Source organism: Oncorhynchus gorbuscha, linkage group LG09 (genome assembly GCF_021184085.1).
Source record: "Oncorhynchus gorbuscha isolate QuinsamMale2020 ecotype Even-year linkage group LG09, OgorEven_v1.0, whole genome shotgun sequence".
Classification (NCBI taxonomy): domain Eukaryota; kingdom Metazoa; phylum Chordata; class Actinopteri; order Salmoniformes; family Salmonidae; genus Oncorhynchus; species Oncorhynchus gorbuscha.
In genome coordinates this window covers 66870617-66889773 of record NC_060181.1, presented here as the reverse complement: position 1 = coordinate 66889773, position 19157 = coordinate 66870617, and the positions used below count along the sequence as shown (strand labels likewise).

Below are 19157 nucleotides of genomic sequence, written 5' to 3'. Positions count from 1 at the left end.
TACAAAACCATATTATGTCAAATGATTGTGATATTTATACACTTTGTTTTAGGAAAAGTATTTATTTTGTGTGTTTAACTTGTCAATAAAACTACATGTTTCACTGATATGCTCGTTCCAGGGCCCCATGTTCCAGAACTTTCTCATGCGCCATTGGAGAGAAAGGGGGGTTCAAAGTTGACACCTTGTGCAACATTGCTGCAAACTGCAAACACATGAGAACACATGAAACATAAATGATAATTTCTTCACAACTGTCCTGGCGAGTTCCTTCTATATGTACACCTGCCTTTTGCATTCTGTGGGGGTAACGGAATATTTTGGAACTTAAACTGTCCAGGAACTGTAAAGTAAGGACATTTGAAGACACGCATGCGTGAACCATTTCTTGATATTTCCTCACGTGGGGACTCGTTCAGTGTGTCAAATCCACGCTCATAGAAGTCGGTGCTCAACATTACAAGGTCTCTCACATAAATGGTAAGACATTATTTATCAAAAACACATAGCTAGAATATAATTTAGGATGCCAAGTTTGTCACTAGCAGAGTTAGCATTCCGAGTTTCATATTGTATTAGCTAACCTATGCTTTGATTTCTCGCAGGCAAGGTCAGGTATGACCAAGAATACAGGAGGACTTTATCAGATTAGCTAGCTACGGTTACTGTGTAAAGGCGTGTCATATAGTGACCAATGCGATCTGCAGTGCATTGTTCCACACTTCCGATTGTACGATAGCTAAATTAGCGAGCTCAAGATTACTTGCTATTTTGCGCCATCAATCTCAAAGTCGTTGGCTATATATGGGTGTGTGTGTGTGTGTGTGTGTATGTATATATATATATATATATATTAGATTGCCAGCACGAGTTTCACAATTGGCACTGTAGTTGATGGGTACTAGTGAACTATGAAGAACGAATAAAGTGATGAGTAGAAGCATGTGCACAAGTGTGGTATTTTATTTGACCTATTGTATGTTCTAGTTTATTTCACTGTCTGTCCTTGCACAACGAAAAAGGGAATTACCGGCTATCAACCAGTTCCGGGTAACGCAGAAGCCGTGACCCCATGTTCAACAGCGTCACAGCATTTTATTTGTCCATACATTTTGCCGCACTAGATTGCACAATTCTGCTTGCGAATATTGCACAGTATTCTAAAGATGTTAGAATGGGATCTGAAACCCTGGTCACTGAAGAACAGACATCAAATTATGTGTTTTTGTTCAATGTTGTCTCTTGACGTCTGGGTCCTTGAGCCTACTAAACCCCACAAAGCCTTGCCCAGGTTTCACTGTTTGTCTACACCTGTTTAGGAAGAATGTGACACAAATCAAGTTTGATAGATTTTTGGGCCCTTGTGGGGGTGTGTGAGCACACTCCCTGACCTGTTCTGGAATTTAGTCTAACATCAAAGCCATGATTAGTATTGAAGTTTATCTGTGGGTCAGGGTTGGAGAGCCCTGCCCAGGAGTCAACAGCCTAGAACCACAAACTGTCCCCTGTCTCACCGACAACCTTCATTCAAGGTCAAAGATGCATCTGTTACCAGACAGGCAGCTGGTGTTGCAAATCTTCAGAATGTTGACTCCTAAACTCCTTGCATTATGCAGGCCACAGAGAGAATCCAAACCCTTTTATTTTATTTTTGTAGTTTTAGCTTAAAGATTGTGCTACATCAGATATCTAACAATTGCTTGCTTTAAGCCAGGGTTTCCCAAACTCTGTCCTCGGAACCCCAAAGGGTGTACGTTTTGGTTTTTGCCCTAGCACTACACAGCTGATTCAAATAATCATCTAGCTTTTATCATTTTAATTAGCTGTGTAGTGTTAGGGCAAAACTCCAAATGTGCACCCCTTTGGGAAATGCTGCTTTACATCTTTTCAATAGTGAATACTAACGGTGTCTTTGTTGCCTTTGGCAGGCTCTACTTGCAAATTGTCTGGACACTGCTAGTAGTCAAGGGCAGTAACAAACCCTCTACTTGTAACTGTACAGGAAATAATTTGTGAGGAAGGTTCCACTAATTATTTTTCTATGGCAAAAATGTGAGGTGTATGTCGCCACCCACTGTATGGGTTGTAATACTCGTATTGTTCCCAAATAAATAAAAGCCAAAGAAACAAATCAATGTACTCCTTTAGTCATTCAAATGTCAACTCTGATCCCTTCAGACTCTGGGGCTTGAGAAGGAAGAGCATCTTTGCACAGTATTCCTTGCAATGTTTCGGCCATGAAGTCCTGGAGACAGTTCCTTGGACTCCTTGTTCATTTGGGCAGGACAATTAATCACATACAATAAAAGCCACAAAATCCACCTTCACGATCAGCATATCAGTTTCCCTAAAACTGTTGAACGACATGGAATCTCCACAGCCTGTGGGGCATCCACCATATTGTCAGCTTCACTCACTCCCAACTATTTTGCATAGAGTACCACTAATCTGTAGTAGGTTTATGTATAGCTTTAGTGACTAGTTTCTTGTGTTCTGTGTGCAAGCTCATTTGGATACATTCAGCTAAAAGATATGTTCATTTACTTTTTTCAATAGCGCTTAAATGGTAGTAGGCCTAACCTTAAATGCAAGTCAAGGAGCCAAATGAAAAGTCTCTTTCACAGATGTGATTCATTTCGGACGTTCACAAAAAAATAGCCTTTCAAAAAGAGCAACTACAATTACCAAGCCAGGAACTCTTGGAAATGGTGTACACTGGGGCTCCAGAGTGGCACAGCAGTTTAAGGCACTGCATCTCAGTGCAAGAGGTGTCACTATAGTACCTGGTTCGAATCCAGGCTCTATCACATCTGACCATGATTGGGAGTCCCATAGGGCAGCTTACAATTGGCCCAGCATTGGCCGGAGTAGGCCGTCATTGTAAATGAGAACAAATTCTTAACTGACTTGCCTAGTTAAATAAACAGTCCCCCACAAAATTGTCCTTTTTTTCAGCAGATGATGGCAGGTGATTACAACACATCTCCTTTTGGCTATTGAAGGGCATTTGTATTACTTAAGCCTTTTTCAGTTCACACAATGGATAAAACTCTAGCTAGTGGCAATTTGAGGGTATAACAATTGGAATGTCAAGCACTCACTGAAGAAGAGTCCAACACTTCACAACCTCAGATGAGCTATGTAGATTAAATCCGTTTCAATGTTTTGTTGTACGTTGTCTCTGTCTTAAAACCGTTCTCATACATCTTTTAGGCTTTCAGGAAATTCCTTCCCATGTTTGACCGGGTGCTGGTGGAGCGTCTGGCTGCGGAGACTATGTCAAAGGGGGGCATCATGTTGCCAGAGAAGGCCCAAGGCAAGGTTCTGCAGGCCACAGTGGTGGCAGTGGGACCAGGCTCCACAAACCAGGTAATTTACTTCGATCTTACACTCTGGCTAAACAGTAGCTTATGTATGATTTGTGTAACTAACTGGAGTCTGTCTACAATTGTGGCTTACAATTCTGTCTGAGTTGTCTAACTGGCTTATCAGATTTCACAATGCCCAGATACAATATAGAAATGCTTTTTTTTCTACTGATCTCATTCAGAAAGGGAAGCTGACACCCATGAGTGTCAAAGTTGGAGAGACGGTCCTTCTGCCAGAGTATGGAGGAACTAAAGTCGACCTGGAAGACAAGGCATGTCTAGAACTGTTTTCTACTTTGTTATTAGATGTATGATAAGTGATCATTTGAAATTGTCCTACTACTGTATTCATTAGTTTGTGTATTGATTGTCTATTTTAATTTGTCTTTCAGGAATACTTCCTATTCCGTGATGCTGACATCCTTGGCAAATATGTAGAGTAAAATCTGTTTCACTGTAAAACATCCCTGTAACCCCCATCCGGTTAGAGAAGATTGTTGCCTCGTTCATGTCTTAGTTTTTTTTAAACATGTTATTCAATTGTAAATAATTCTGATCATGTTTTGTTACAATAATAAAGTGGACTATTGAATCTGGATGTGTATCTCCTGAGCAGATATATGAAAAGAGGATTTGAGATTATTTTATATGCAAGTGGGGACTGTTCAGGCTGAGGAGTGCGTTTCACAGCCCCCCACCTGCAACACTCTGAATAAGACAAGTTGAATATACATATACAGAATCAGATCTGCATAACATTTTGTTGAAGGAACTGGTATTGGTAAAAGGTCCTTCCACCCCTGCATACAAGTGTATTCTTCAAATACTATGATTCACACATACGTACGTAAACAAGCAAATGTGCAGTGTCAGTATCTCTGGAGGAATGACAACCATTTGGTAGCTCACTACTCCCAATCCCAGTTCTTGTTATCCGTCACACAAGCTTGTGCATCATTTGCATCCGGGCATTCTGTCGAGATGGTCATGGCGGAGGGTACTGCAGTTCTGAGGAGGAATAGGCCTGGAACCAAGGCGAAGGTATGTTTCTAGAAATGTGAATACGATTGCATTTGGTGAAGAGGCCGTCGGTGATCATAGTGGCCTTACCTCAACCGTGAATTTAATTTCGGTGATGGCTTCTGAAAAACAGAGGAAGGGTCGGGGCTGCAAGCCAGTAACGTTAGTAGCTTGCTAACTTGGCTTGCTAAAAATGTTGCACAGCAGACATTTCGACACTTGTCTAGCTAGATAGTTGGCAAACTAGACAGTATTCATATTGGGATTTCAATCAGAGAGCCACTTTTGATAGCTAGCAAGTAACTAATTGATGCTAGCTAACGTAGTTGCCAGAAGATGCCGACCCTACTGTTACACTTGTTTACGACTGAGCTGCACTGGGGTAGGAACGCAATCATGGGTATATTAACCTCTAACCACACCAAGGAACTGGTGCAAGATATGGGTGAGGAAACGTACCTCAATGATGGGATGGGGATATCCCACTGTACTCAAATTGTACATGTATCCACACTGATACATCGAGAAGAATACTGCTAGTTTTAATGGACAACTGCCCTTTTTGTTCTCATGCTAGCTAGCAGTAACCACTGCACACATTTTGGAATTTCAGTACCAGACAATTAATCTCCATTGTTCAACACCAAGTGCTGTTATGGAAGTAACCATTCTGCTGGCTTGACAGTTTTGAAAGGGAAGTTTAAAGGTAAAGTAATCAATAGTAAGGCTCATCATTCTGGAAGATGGTTCATTTTAGTTATAGATGTGAATGGTCTTTTTATATTGGGAAGCTACAAAAATCAAAAGGTTGCAAGTTCAAACCCCTGACAAGGTACAAATCTGTCGTTCTACCCCTGAACAGGCAGTTAACCCACTGTTCCTAGACCGTCATTGAAAATAAGAATGTGTTCTTAACTGACTTGCCTGGTTAAATAAAGGTTAAAAATTTAAATTAAATAAATTCAATCAACCTTGCAGCATCTACAGATGGACAGAAAAATAACAATTACCAGAAATTTAACAAAACACTTCCGGCTGATGAACAGTTCAAGACTGCAGCTAAATCTATTAGAACTGAATGCTAGAATAAGGCAAACTTGTTGAAGTTATATGGTGCATACTGGGAAATCAGAAGGTTGACCATTCAAAGAGGAAAGGTGGTTGCTAAGACCAAAAGTCTATAATCAAAGACATTGTTACCATCTATGGACAAGAGGACTTGATTCATCAAGACGAGCACATTATTAAAATAATATATGAGGACAAAGCTTAAGGATTCTGGACTTCCTGACGGGACGCCTCCAAGTGGTAAAGGGTAGGCAACAACACATCTGGCACGCTGATCCTCAACCCTGGGGCCCCTCAGGGGTGCGTACTTAGTCCCCTTCTATACTCCCTGTTCACCCATGACTGAGTGGTCAAGCACGACTCCAACACCGTCCTTAAGTTTGCTGACGACAAAACAGTGGTAGGCATGATAACTGACAACCATGAGACAACCTATAGGCAGGAGACCAGAGACCTGGCAGTGTGATGCCAGGACAACAACCTCTCAATGTGAGCAGGACAAAGGAGCTGATCGTGGACTACAGGAAAAGGAGGGTCGAACAGGCCCCCATTAACATCGACGGGACTGAAGAGGAGCGGGTCGAGAGTTTCAAGTTCCTTGGTGTCCACATCACCAACAAACTATCATGGTCCAAACAAACCAAGACAGTTGTGAAGAGGGCACGACAACTCCTTTTCCCCCTCAGGAGACTGAAAAGATTTGTCATGGGTCCCCAGATCCTCAAAAAGTTCTACAGCTGCACCATCGTGAGCATCCGGACCGTTTGCATTACCGCCTGGTATGACAACGGCTCGGTATCTGACCGTAAGGCGCTACAGAGGGTAGGCGGTGGTGTCAGAGGAAGGTCCAAGTCATAGACTGTTCTCTGCTAATGCACGGCAAGCGGTACAGGAGCACCAAGTCTAGGACCAAAAGGCACCTTAACAGCTTCTACCCCCAAGCCATAAGACTGGTGAACAACTAAACTAATCAAATGGCCACCCGGACTATTTACATTGTTTTTACACTGCTGCTACTCGCTGTTTATTATTTATGCATCGTCACTTTACAAATGACCTCGATTAACATTTACATTTACATTTAAGTCATTTAGCAGACGCTCTTATCCAGAGCGACTTACAAATTGGTGCATTCACCTTATGACATCCAGTGGAACAGTCACTTTACAATAGTGCATCTAAATCTTAAAGGGGGGGGGTGAGAAGGATTACTTATCCTATCCTAGGTATTCCTTAAAGAGGTGGGGTTTCAGGTGTCTCCGGAAGGTGGTGATTGACTCCGCTGTCCTGGCGTCGTGAGGGAGTTTGTTCCACCATTGGGGGGCCAGAGCAGCGAACAGTTTTGACTGGGCTGAGCGGGAACTGTACTTCCTCAGTGGTAGGGAGGCGAGCAGGCCAGAGGTGGATGAACGCAGTGCCCTTGTTTGGGTGTAGGGCCTGATCAGAGCCTGGAGGTACTGAGGTGCCGTTCCCCTTACAGCTCCGTAGGCAAGCACCATGGTCTTGTAGCGGATGCGAGCTTCAACTGGAAGCCAGTGGAGAGAGCGGAGGAGCGGGGTGACGTGAGAGAACTTGGGAAGGTTGAACACCAGACGGGCTGCGGCGTTCTGGATGAGTTGTAGGGGTTTAATGGCACAGGCAGGGAGCCCAGCCAACAGCGAGTTGCAGTAATCCAGACGGGAAATGACAAGTGCCTGGATTAGGACCTGCGCCGCTTCCTGTGTGAGGCAGGGTCGTACTCTGCGGATGTTGTAGAGCATGAACCTACAGGAACGGGCCACCGACTTGATGTTAGTTGAGAACGACAGGGTGTTGTCCAGGATCACGCCAAGGTTCTTAGCGCTCTGGGAGGAGGACACAATGGAGTTGTCAACCGTGATGGCGAGATCATGGAACGGGCAGTCCTTCCCCGGGAGGAAGAGCAGCTCCGTCTTGCCGAGGTTCAGCTTGAGGTGGTGATCCGTCATCCACACTGATATGTCTGCCAGACATGCAGAGATGCGATTCGCCACCTGGTCATCAGAATGGGGAAAGGAGAAGATTAATTGTGTGTCGTCTGCATAGCAATGATAGGAGAGACCATGTGAGGTTATGACAGAGCCAAGTGACTTGGTGTATAGCGAGAATAGGAGAGGGCCTAGAACAGAGCCCTGGGGGACACCAGTGGTGAGAGCGCGTGGTGAGGAGACAGATTCTCGCCACGCCACCTGGTAGGAGCGACCTGTCAGGTAGGACGCAATCCAAGCGTGGGCCGCGCCAGAGATGCCCAACTCGGAGAGGGTGGAGAGGAGGATCTGATGGTTCACAGTATCGAAGGCAGCCGATAGGTCTAGAAGGATGAGAGCAGAGGAGAGAGAGTTAGCTTTAGCAGTGCGGAGCACCTCCGTGATACAGAGAAGAGCAGTCTCAGTTGAATGACTAGTCTTGAAACCTGACTGATTTGGATCAAGAAGGTCATTCAGAGAGAGATAGCGGGAGAGCTGGCCAAGGACGGCACGTTCAAGAGTTTTGGAGAGAAAAGAAAGAAGGGATACTGGTCTGTAGTTGTTGACATCGGAGGGATCGAGTGTAGGTTTTTTCAGAAGGGGTGCAACTCTCGCTCTCTTGAAAACGGAAGGGACGTAGCCAGCGGTCAGGGATGAGTTGATGAGCGAGGTGAGGTAAGGGAGAAGGTCTCCGGAAATGGTCTGGAGAAGAGAGGAGGGGATAGCGTCAAGCGGGCAGGTTGTTGGGCGGCCGGCCGTCACAAGACGCGAGATTTCATCTGGAGAGAGAGGGGAGAAAGAGGTCAGGGCACAGGGTAGGGCAGTGTGAGCAGAACCAACGGTGTCGTTTGATTTAGCAAACGAGGATCGGATGTCGTTGACCTTCTTTTCAAAATGGTTGACGAAGTCATCTGCAGAGAGGGAGGAGGAGGGGGGGGGGAGGATTCAGGAGGGAGGAGAAGGTGGCAAAGAGCTTCCTAGGGTTAGAGGCAGATGCTTGGAATTTAGAGTGGTAGAAAGTGGCTTTAGCAGCAGAGACAGAGGAGGAAAATGTAGAGAGGAGGGAGTGAAAGGATGCCAGGTCCGCAGGGAGGCGAGTTTTCCTCCATTTCCGCTCGGCTGCCCGGAGCCCTGTTCTGTGAGCTCGCAATGAGTCGTCGAGCCACGGAGCGGGAGGGGAGGACCGAGCCGGCCTGGAGGATAGGGGACATAGAGAGTCAAAGGATGCAGAAAGGGAGGAGAGGAGGGTTGAGGAGGCAGAATCAGGAGATAGGTTGGAGAAGGTTTGAGCAGAGGGAAGAGATGATAGGATGGAAGAGGAGAGAGTAGCGGGGGAGAGAGAGCGAAGGTTGGGACGGCGCGATACCATCCGAGTAGGGGCAGTGTGGGAGGTGTTGGATGAGAGCGAGAGGGAAAAGGATACAAGGTAGTGGTCGGAGACTTGGAGGGGAGTTGCAATGAGGTTAGTGGAAGAACAGCATCTAGTAAAGATGAGGTCGAGCGTATTGCCTGCCTTGTGAGTAGGGGGGAAGGTGAGAGGGTGAGGTCAAAGAGGAGAGGAGTGGAAAGAAGGAGGCAGAGAGGAATGAGTCGAAGGCAGACGTGGGGAGGTTAAAGTCGCCCAGAACTGTGAGAGGTGAGCCGTCCTCAGGAAAGGAGCTTATCAAGGCATCAAGCTCATTGATGAACTCTCCGAGGGAACCTGGAGGGCGATAAATGATAAGGATGTTAAGCTTGAAAGGGCTGGTAACTGTGACAGCATGGAATTCAAAGGAGGCGATAGACAGATGGGTAAGGGGAGAAAGAGAGAATGACCACTTGGGAGAGATGAGGATCCCGGTGCCACCACCCCGCTGACCAGAAGCTCTCGGGGTGTGCGAGAACACGTGGGCGGACGAAGAGAGAGCAGTAGGAGTAGCAGTGTTGTCTGTGGTGATCCATGTTTCCGTCAGTGCCAAGAAGTCGAGGGACTGGAGGGAGGCATAGGCTGAGATGAACTCTGCCTTGTTGGCCGCAGATCGGCAGTTCCAGAGGCTACCGGAGACCTGGAACTCCACGTGGGTCGTGCGCGCTGGGACCACCAGATTAGGGTGGCCGCGGCCACGCGGTGTGGAGCGTTTGTATGGTCTGTGCAGAGAGGAGAGAACAGGGATAGACAGACACATAGTTGACAGGCTACAGAAGAGGCTACGCTAATGCAAAGGAGATTGGAATGACAAGTGGACTACACGTCTCGAATGTTCCGAAAGTTAAGCTTACGTAGCAAGAATCTTATTGACTAAAATGATTAAAATGATACAGTACTGCTGAAGTAGGCTAGCTGGCAGTGGCTGCGTTGTTGACACTACACTAATCAAGTCGTTCCGTTGAGTGTAATAGTTTCTACAGTGCTGCTATTCGGGGGCTAGCTGGCTAGCTAGCAGTGTTGATTACGTTACGTTGCGTTAAAAGAATGACAATAGCTGGCTAGCTAACCTAGAAAATCGCTCTAGACTACACAATTATCTTTGATACAAAGACGGCTATGTAGCTAGCTATGTAGCTAGCTACGATCAAACAAATCAAACCGTTGTACTGTAATGAAATGAAATGAAAATGTGATACTACCTGTGAATGCGACCGGGTTGTTGAGTTCTATTCGGAAGACGTTGGCTAGCTGTTGGCTAGCTAGCTAGCAGAGTCTCCTATGTTAAGGACGACAAATAGCTGACTAGCTAACCTCGGTAAATTAAGATAATCACTCTAAGACTACACACTCTAAACTACACAATTATCTTGTAACCTGTACCGATGCTCATTGACTCTACCGGTACCCACGATATATATCCTCATTGTTATGTAAATTTCTTGTTACCTTTTGAATTATTAGATTTTTTAAAATTTTCGTTTATTTAGTAAATATTTTATTAACTCTATTTCTTGAACTTGGTTTTTGGTTAAGGGTGTGTAAGTAAGAATTTCACGGTAAGGTCTACTACACCTGTTGTATTCAGCGCAGGTGACAAATACAATTTGATTTGAGATCAAGAACAAAGTGGATGGAAGAAGGTGAAAAAACACTAAATATATTTTTTACTTGGAAAAAATAAATGCTAAACTCTCCTTGGTTAAACTGGACATTAATGGACATACATCAGAAATCCAAAGGAAATGTCTTGCTTTGTTACATAGTTGGATGGTACATTATATGCTAAAAGGGATAATGTTGGCGATATAACCTCTTTTCTGTCCTCCATAAAAGAGAATGCTTTGTGTATTGATGTGGAGTTCAAAAGAATGTGTGATCAAAATATATCTTTGGAAGAGATTAAGAAAGACATCTGGTAATTAAGGTCAAACCAGGGAATTTTTTATAAAGTATTTCAAGATGACATTTGTGATTTTTTAAAATGTGTATTCATAGAAGCTATTGAAATGGGGAAGTAACTTTCTTTGATGTCTCAAGGTTTAATCTCTTTACCAAAGCCTAATAAAGATGCTTTATATTATATTATATTAGAACACTGGAGGCCTATAACTTTCAATAAATATGTCAAATTGTTAACTGTTATCTTTGCAGAAAGATTAAAGATGTCTTGAAACAATGACTGATGATTGTCAATCGGGATTTATGAGAGGGAGGCACATTCGTAATAATATTCTTTGGTTTTAGATTTGATAGATTAAAGTAACCTTTCAAATTACGACCGTTTTATTTGTCAATCCCCCCAAAATATATTTCTATTTTTTTTGTAAAGCATTCGACACGGCAGAGTATAGTTTTATGTTTGAAACACTGGATTTCTTTAGATTTGGCAATTACTTTAAACAAGTCATTCAGACATGGATGCAATAGCTCAATTAAATTACCTAATGGGGGGGGTAGAACAGGGTCTATAAAAAGCTGTGTTTGAATGTATTTTCTTCTATCTTGTTTGACTTTTAAAATCAAATAGAACATTTTACATTAAAGTATCAATCTAATGATTTGGCTGATATTGCCTGTATTCCCATAAAATGTTATTACATACCTGGGCATCAAGATATATAAAAAACAAACAAAGGGCTAATTAAATTTTTTACTCCCATCACTGAGAATGTTGAGGTTTGATGCTTGGTTGTTAAATGGTCACATATTGCTGTCAAAAACTGAAGAAGTATCGAGACTGCAATGGCTGCAATGGCATTGGATGTTCCCCACGCAACAAGTAAAGAAGTAGACTTGAAACTTTTACATTTTGTTTGGAGGAATAAACCACATTATTTAAAAAAGAGTATTGTGTAATACTCTAGATCTGGGCGGTTTAAGTGTGCTTGATTTTGGTACATCAGATATTATCTTTAAGGTGGATCAAGAATTACATCCAATTTGCAGATAGGATTTGGAATATTATTCCAAATCTTGTTTTTGAAAAGGTTGGTGGCATTGAATTTTTCCAAAAATGACTGAGCTCATTAAAATTCCCCTTAAATTATCCAATTTCCATAAGCAGGTGTTACTATTCTGGTTAATTGTATATAAACGTAACTTCTCCCCTAATAGATGTTTGATTTGGAATAACAGACATAAAATATAATAATACATCATTTTTCTATAGATGGTTTGAGAATGGTATTTTGTTACTGACACAATTATTTATTGAAATGGACAAATGTATAGTTATATGTAATTCCAGTGATGGTGAAGGACTATGCCATTGTTTTTAATGCAATACATACAGGCCTTGACTTTTACAGGAAATTATGTTATTGAGAGGAATGTGGAATTCAGTTTCAGCGTCCTATTAGATGGCGTATGCATCAATGATAAAAAGTGGTAGAATTTCAATCTTCTTGATGCAGCAGGGTGGATAAATGTACAATTTGGAGTACAGCGGCACATCCCATTCCAGCATTGAGGTACATTTTCCGACCCATATCTCGCGCCAGCTCCATGGTGTCTTCATGTAACAATGATTGAGTTCCAATCCCAGTGCAGCTCAATGTAAACAAGCGTAGCGGTAGGGTCGTTATCTTTTGGCAAGCTAATTTAGTAGCCAACCTAGTTTACATTTGGTATTGATAACGTTCATCTACACGGAACAAAAATATAAAAGCAACAAGTAAAGTGTTTCATGAGCTGAAATATAAAATCCCAGAAATGTTCCATACCCACAAAAAGCTTATTTCTCAAAAATGTTATTTACATATGTGTTTACATACCTGTTAGTAAGTATTCTCTTTTGCCAAGATAATCCACCCTCCTGACAGGTGTGGCATTTCAAGAAGCTGATTAAACAGCATGATAATTACACAAGCCCCTCTTGTGCTGGGGAAAATAAAAGGTCACTTAAAATATGCAGTGTTATCACACAACACAATGCCACAGATGTCTCAAGTTTTGAGGGAGCATGCAATTGGCATGCACCTGCAGGAATGTCTACCAGAGCTGTAATGTTCGTTTCTCTACCATAAACGTAATTTTAGAGAACAACCACAGACCACTTGTAACCACACCAGCCCAGGACCTCCATATCTCGCTTCTTCACCTGTGGGATCATCTGAAGGAGGGGGGGGTGGAGTATTTCTGTATGTAATAAAACCCTTTTGTGGGGAAAAATAATTCTGATTGTCTGGGCCTGGCTCCCCAGTGGGTGGGCCCATGCCGTCCCAGGCCTACCCATGGCTGCACTTCTGCCCGGTCATGTGAAGTCCATAGATTAGGGCTTAGGGACTGATTTCCTTATATGAACAGTAACTCAGTAAAATCTTTGAAATTGTTGTATAGTTTTGTTCAGTATAGCTAAGTAATTTGGGGCACTTTACAAGTATAAGGTCAACACAAGTAATGAGTTTTTGATAGTTAGCTGATGCTAAATATTTTTGCTAGTTAATTACAGTGTTGAAGTCTACAGTTCATCAACAGTTAACTAGCTAGCAAGCTATGTCAAAATAGCTGACAGTTACCAGTTAGCTAACGTTAGCTAGCATGTCAACCAATACAGTGTTTGCTAGCTAATGTAAACAATGCTGTCTATGGCTAGATGGAGTGAAGGCTGAGAGGTTACACGTTTGTCCATTGAGCACATACAGTGAATATGATTAACGTTATCCCTTTGTCCCTCTCTCACTGCAGGATTTTTACAATTGGCCGGATGAATCCTTTGAGGAGATGGACAGCACTCTGGCTGTACAACAGGTTTGGTTGAGTTAGTCAGTGGGGAATGACTGAGGAGTCCATTTTGAGCTTCAAATTAGCTTCAAGTGTCATGATTGCAGAATGCTGTTTGTAGCTGTCAAGCCTGACATTGACGAGCTGTGCCTTATTTTAACATGGCTGCTGCCCTATAAACCTACAACGCATCTTATCTAGTGTGATCATTGTCATCCATGTCAGAACCTTAGTCTGTTAACAAGGATGCTAGCAGAATCTGGACGTTTGACTAACCTCAGTGGTACCCTGTCCATGTTCAGTACATTCAGCAGAACATCCGGTCAGACTGCTCTAACATCGATAAGATCCTGGAGCCTCCAGAGGGACAGGACGAGGGAGTGTGGAAGTACGAGCACCTCAGGTACACTGCGTTCCTTCACTTGACTTACCAGACGTATTACTTTGACCCTATACCAACTACACACTTGACTGATTAGACTCTCTACACTGTGTCTACCAAATCAATTACAGTAATTGATTTTGGTGTTGTCTCACTCATCTTTTTCCTTATCCCCATTCCCCCACCCAACCCCTTCTTTCTCTCTCTTATAGGCAATTCTGTCTGGAGCTGAATGGACTCGCTGTGAAACTGCAGAGTGAGTGCCACCCAGACACCTGCACCCAGATGACTGCCACAGAGCAGTGGATCTTCCTATGTGCTGCACACAAAACCCCCAAAGAGGTGAGTATTACTAAAATCAGAATTTAATTCACTCAGGGTTTTATTTTTCAATTTAGCCTGCCATGGCACAGGATGCAATTGCCTGTGTGTTTGTGTCCAGTGTCCTGCCATTGACTACACCAGGCACACGCTGGACGGAGCTGCCTGCCTTCTCAACAGCAACAAGTATTTCCCCAGCCGGTGAGCACACACACACACACACACACACACACACACACACACACACACACACACACACACACACACACACACACACACACACACACACACACACACACACACACACTATGTAAAGGAATACTTTGGTTTCCTACTAATACACTTTCAATCTTCTCTCCCCAGTGTGAGCATCAAGGAGTCCTCTGTAGCCAAGCTGGGCTCTGTGTGTCGCCGTATCTATAGGATATTCTCTCATGCCTATTTCCACCACCGCCAGATATTCGACAAGTATGAGGTAAGTGGTAGTTGGAAGTTCCCACTTCCCAAATAGACCTGGGGCTCCTCGTTCTTATTGAAACTGAAGAATAGCGTCACAGGGACACAAACGGCTTTTTTCTGCTGGTTGAAATGAGAAAATTAGAAAATGTAAAGCTCATATCCACACGTGTACACCAGGTTGAAGAGGAAATTGAGAAGAATCAGGTCAGTTATTGTGCTTTTTTTTCTGCCAATCTTGTGGTTGTATCAAATTCAGTCAACAGGTGGCGCTTCAGACCAGGTTTCCCAAAAGCATCTTAAGGCTACGTTTATTAGAATTAGTCTTAAAATACTTTGGGAAACACTGATATGTGGTTATTACTAGAACTGGGCAGATGATTAGCTTCACTTCATGGTCCACTGATCCCGGCTCAGTAGTCAATGTAATGACCCCATGCAGACCAAAGCTATAATGGCACTACAGTCTAAACTAGTGAATCAGACACTGCTTTTCTTGAGTCACCTCTCTGTCTAGAGGCTACATGCTATGGGTTGTTTCTGGACAGAGCCTAACTCAGCCTAATTCTCTTGTTTGTTTCCCTTCTATGTCCCTCCCTGCAGAATGAGACGTTCCTGTGCCATCGGTTCACACGCTTCGTGATGAAGTACAACCTGATGTCCAAGGACAACCTGATCGTTCCTATCCTGGAGGAGGAGGTCCAGAACGCTTCAGCCGGGGAGAGCGAGGCCTGAGAGGAGAGCTGCACACAGGAGACCAGACGTGTATTCAAATACTGCTTGATTGAGCTTGCCTGTTGCAATGGAACCAAGAGAAGTCCCACATGTGCAAACCCCACCCATCTGGCACTCTAAAGCAAATGCTCAAAGTATTTGAAAGATTTCAGATAGTATTTGAACATACACTAGACTGACAGGGGCCGTTGTTTTGAAGCCACCGCGCCTCCCATCTTGGCTCCATTGTAAAAAAATGTCTCCAATTGTTTTTGCCACATTTACTCTATTACAGACAGCTACATGCATAATTTGTAATTGTGCGAGCTAAAAGTAAAACATTTAATTTTAAACATCCTTAAAAGTACTAATGTTACTGGCCCCGCTACAACAACAATACTTAAATATATGTCATTTTGTCCTTGAAACATTCAAGTGGAATTCCTATGGACTGCCAATATGGCCGACCGGTGGCTCCAAAGCCTCTCATTAGCCAATGCATAGCATCAGCAATCCAGAGTTTATATACATCATTGATTTGAACCCAGGTCTGAAACAGCTACTCACTACAGACAGGCTCTCACTACTTGCGTTAACATTTTAAGCACCTGGATTTGCTCAACCTACATAAAACCATAATGTGTTGATGACAAAGGCACACTCATGGGCTCCCTGTATAGAACCTCTGCTCTCCCATGTCCCCCTCCATCTTGTTTTCCTGGTGCTTTACATTCTCTCTGCCTTTGTTCTCTCTCGCTGAATTGTAAATGGACCCCTTGCCACTCCTGTAGATCTGAGAGGATTGGTGGAAAAATGCAGACATTTCCATGCAGCCCATTGGAAGGCAAGATGAAGCTATGACTATAATGCTTCTGTATCCAATCTGCTCAAATGTACAGGTGTGTGTAGGGTTTAGAGGCTATGGATCCATTTGTGGTTCAGAATCTCTGCTTTTGTTGCTCTGAGTACATACCTCCGTCACCATTTACCCTCCCCCTCGTCATTAAGTTATTTTGTGAGGAGTCTTGTCTATCTGCCCCACTTTTTAATTTTCCTTTTTTAATGAACTGAATTTTGTTAAATTTTCATGATGTCTGTTAATAAAATAAGACTGTTACCCAATGTGCTCGTTGACTTTTTGAAATGTCCCTTTGTACAAATTGTCCCCATCTGTCGTTTGCCACTTCATTTCTAAGGTGTACGCCTCAACACCTTGATGAAGAAGGTTAAGGTGGCAGATGTGAATGTGGGGCCAAGCGCTTTAAAAGTAAATCGGTCAGTATTTAAGGATATAATATATTTCTTAAGCAGAGAATACAACTGCACGCAGAGGAACAAGAAAGGGAATTCACTTTTTAATTCGATAAAACACCAATGACAACAAATGACAATTTCTCCAAAATGAAAACACTGCAACAGGTAGATAATACTGATTGGTTTCGCCATCCCCAAAAAAGGGAGCTAATTTAAAAACTTGTAGTCTCTGCATCTCTAGTAATACTTCCTGTTAACATTGCGTTATGTACAGCAGCATGATGTTGTTTTCTTATACAACAAGCCCTTGCTTGTTTCCCTTCACATGATCAAACATTTCAAAAGAGTCAACTGTCACTATCTCCTGAAGAAACTAGGGCTTTTGTCTCAAGATCTGAGGAGAGGAATCTACATCATCAGTGCCACGTGGCTATGATGAAACAACTACCAGCAATTTCCAATGACAGAATAGGTGCAGGAACAGAATATCTACTGATCCGATGCCAACTGGTAAAATTGTTATAAAATACTTAAGAAATATACACTAATGATGACATCATGAACAGATTAGTGAACAATAGATGTTTAGCACCAATCAGACTGTCTGAATACAATGGCTCTAATGTACTGTATGTGTACATCTCAAAAAAGGTTTGAAATATTGTTCAATCGTTCCTACTTACCCAGGCACCCCTGTGGCTTGGCAGTCCTATCTCTGTGTGTGTGTGTGTGTGTGTGTGTGTGTGTGTATATATATATATAAAAACACATCTGAACTCACCCAAGAAATGAATGTACAAACAAGCTTATCCAGGCCTGAACTCAAACGCCCAGAGTTAAACACAACCATCACAGAAAGAGAGAGGGCTGTTTGTAATATGGCTGTATTCACCGCCAGGCCCATAGACAAGTCTGACCTGGATATTGTCAGTACCGCCAACACAGCAAACGTGACTATTTGTCCACCTGATAAATGTTTACATCCTGCTGGGTGTGTTTATGGGAAAGGAGAGGAGGGAGAGGAGCTGGTGGCAGGATGTAGATATGCTGTGTCTCTGAACCGTGTCACCTTGAGCCTGAGCAGACGTGATGTCACGTCAGAATGAGGAGAGTTGTATTGAATTGGATTGAATAGAGGTGTTGGCAGTTCTAAAGGGGAGGGTGGATGAGCGGGTGAGGAGGTTTTTCCAAAACAGGAACAATGTCTGAAACGTGAGCAGTGACTGAAGAACAAAAACATTGGGACACATCTGTCCAACAGGTGTGTTGTGGGTCACAGGGAGATTAGTCCAGAGGTCTGCCTGTGCACAGAGAGGTTCTTCCTGGTGTGTCCTGTGCTTCCTGCTTTGTGCTGGTGACAGTTGTGTGAATGTGTGTGTCTGTGTTCTCATCACATGAAAAGGTGCAGCGTGAACAATGTGATCTTTTTGAATCATGACTAATAAGTGTATGTCTGGAAGAATGTGGGTATGAGTAAAAGTATCTCAATGTCAGTGAACACAGACTGCTCGGTTTTCTCAACAAAATGTTTAAAAAAGGAAATAACACCACCTCAAAATGGTGCGTATGGCTTCATAATAAAATACATTAAAAAGTGCCACGTTTTGCTTTCTAATCTATGATCTTCTTGGTTAGGGAAGAGATTAGAGGGATAGATATTATCTGTGTGTTAATGTCAGGGTTCACATGCATGTGACCTCTGCCGCTCCGTCGTCCTGCTCGAATCCTCCCTCCTCCAGGTGGGACAGGGCGCTGGGGTACCCCCCTCCGAAGACGGGGAACCCCCCGATACCCCCCGCGGTGGGGGACAGCTCTTCAGTGGGGTGTGTTCGGGGGCTGCCCACACCACGACTCACAGAATGAGTGGCCACGTCCCTCTGCATGGACCCCGCCTGGGAGAGGACAAAGAGGTGAGGAAGAGTCTAGCATGCAGTTTTGACTATGGCAGCTATTTTAGATTTAGTTTTAGTCTTAAAATACTTTTTAGTCTTAGTCACATTTTTGTCATTTTATCATTTGTTAGCTTTAGTTATTATCAAACGACTGGACAATGTTGTCACATAATAGTCAGTGCATCTTTTTCTATTAAATAATGAATATTTAGGTTACCTCTAACTTCCATCATGTGCACATTCAGATAGCCAACTACTACTATCCCCTCATATACCTTAGCAGGCTTCATTGATATTGTGGCAGATTGTAACCAATGACAGCCATAATTAACCTTATAGGCTATAAAGACTTGGCTACAGGTTAGACAATTTACAGCTCTGATTATTTACAGCTTTGACTTTCTCCACATCATAACAGTCAGGTCAGGGGGGGTAAGTATTACTGTACACCTAATATTCAACAAATACCATTTGTTTTTCCCCATTGGAAAAAAAACTACCACAACTAGCATTTATAGACCACGGCGCGAGATCGGCAACACAGATAAATAAATAACAGTGCACATG

At 43.1% G+C, this 19157-nt stretch overlaps 2 protein-coding genes across 4 annotated transcripts in view; one reads left to right on the top strand and one right to left on the bottom strand.

Moving 5' to 3' along the window:
- Positions 1-180: 180 nt before the first annotated feature.
- Positions 181-16566, top strand: LOC124043975 (MOB-like protein phocein). 3 transcript variants are annotated; one of them, XM_046363171.1, is made up of 8 exons: positions 181-480; positions 3214-3369; positions 13536-13598; positions 13874-13974; positions 14166-14295; positions 14396-14475; positions 14638-14749; positions 15334-16566. In XM_046363171.1, the coding sequence occupies exons 1-8, from the start codon at positions 478-480 to the stop codon at positions 15463-15465; spliced, it is 777 nt and encodes a 258-aa protein (XP_046219127.1). In that variant the 5' UTR covers positions 181-477; the 3' UTR covers positions 15466-16566. The 3 variants fall into 3 exon arrangements, with proteins under 3 accessions (XP_046219127.1, XP_046219126.1, XP_046219125.1); XM_046363169.1 differs by lacking the exons at positions 181-480; positions 3214-3369 and adding an exon at positions 4269-4409; XM_046363170.1 differs by lacking the exons at positions 13536-13598; positions 13874-13974; positions 14166-14295; ... (1 more) ...; positions 14638-14749; positions 15334-16566 and adding exons at positions 3551-3640; positions 3761-3964 and having other exon boundaries at positions 222-480.
- Positions 16567-16777: 211 nt separating this feature from the next.
- LOC124043973 (raftlin-2-like) overlaps positions 16778-19157 on the bottom strand; it is a 32904-nt gene continuing 30524 nt past the window's right edge. Inside the window, exon 8 of the mRNA XM_046363166.1 lies at positions 16778-18590. Within this exon, the coding sequence (XP_046219122.1) occupies positions 18381-18590 (210 nt within the window). The 3' untranslated portion in view covers positions 16778-18380. The remainder of the gene's footprint in view (positions 18591-19157) is intronic.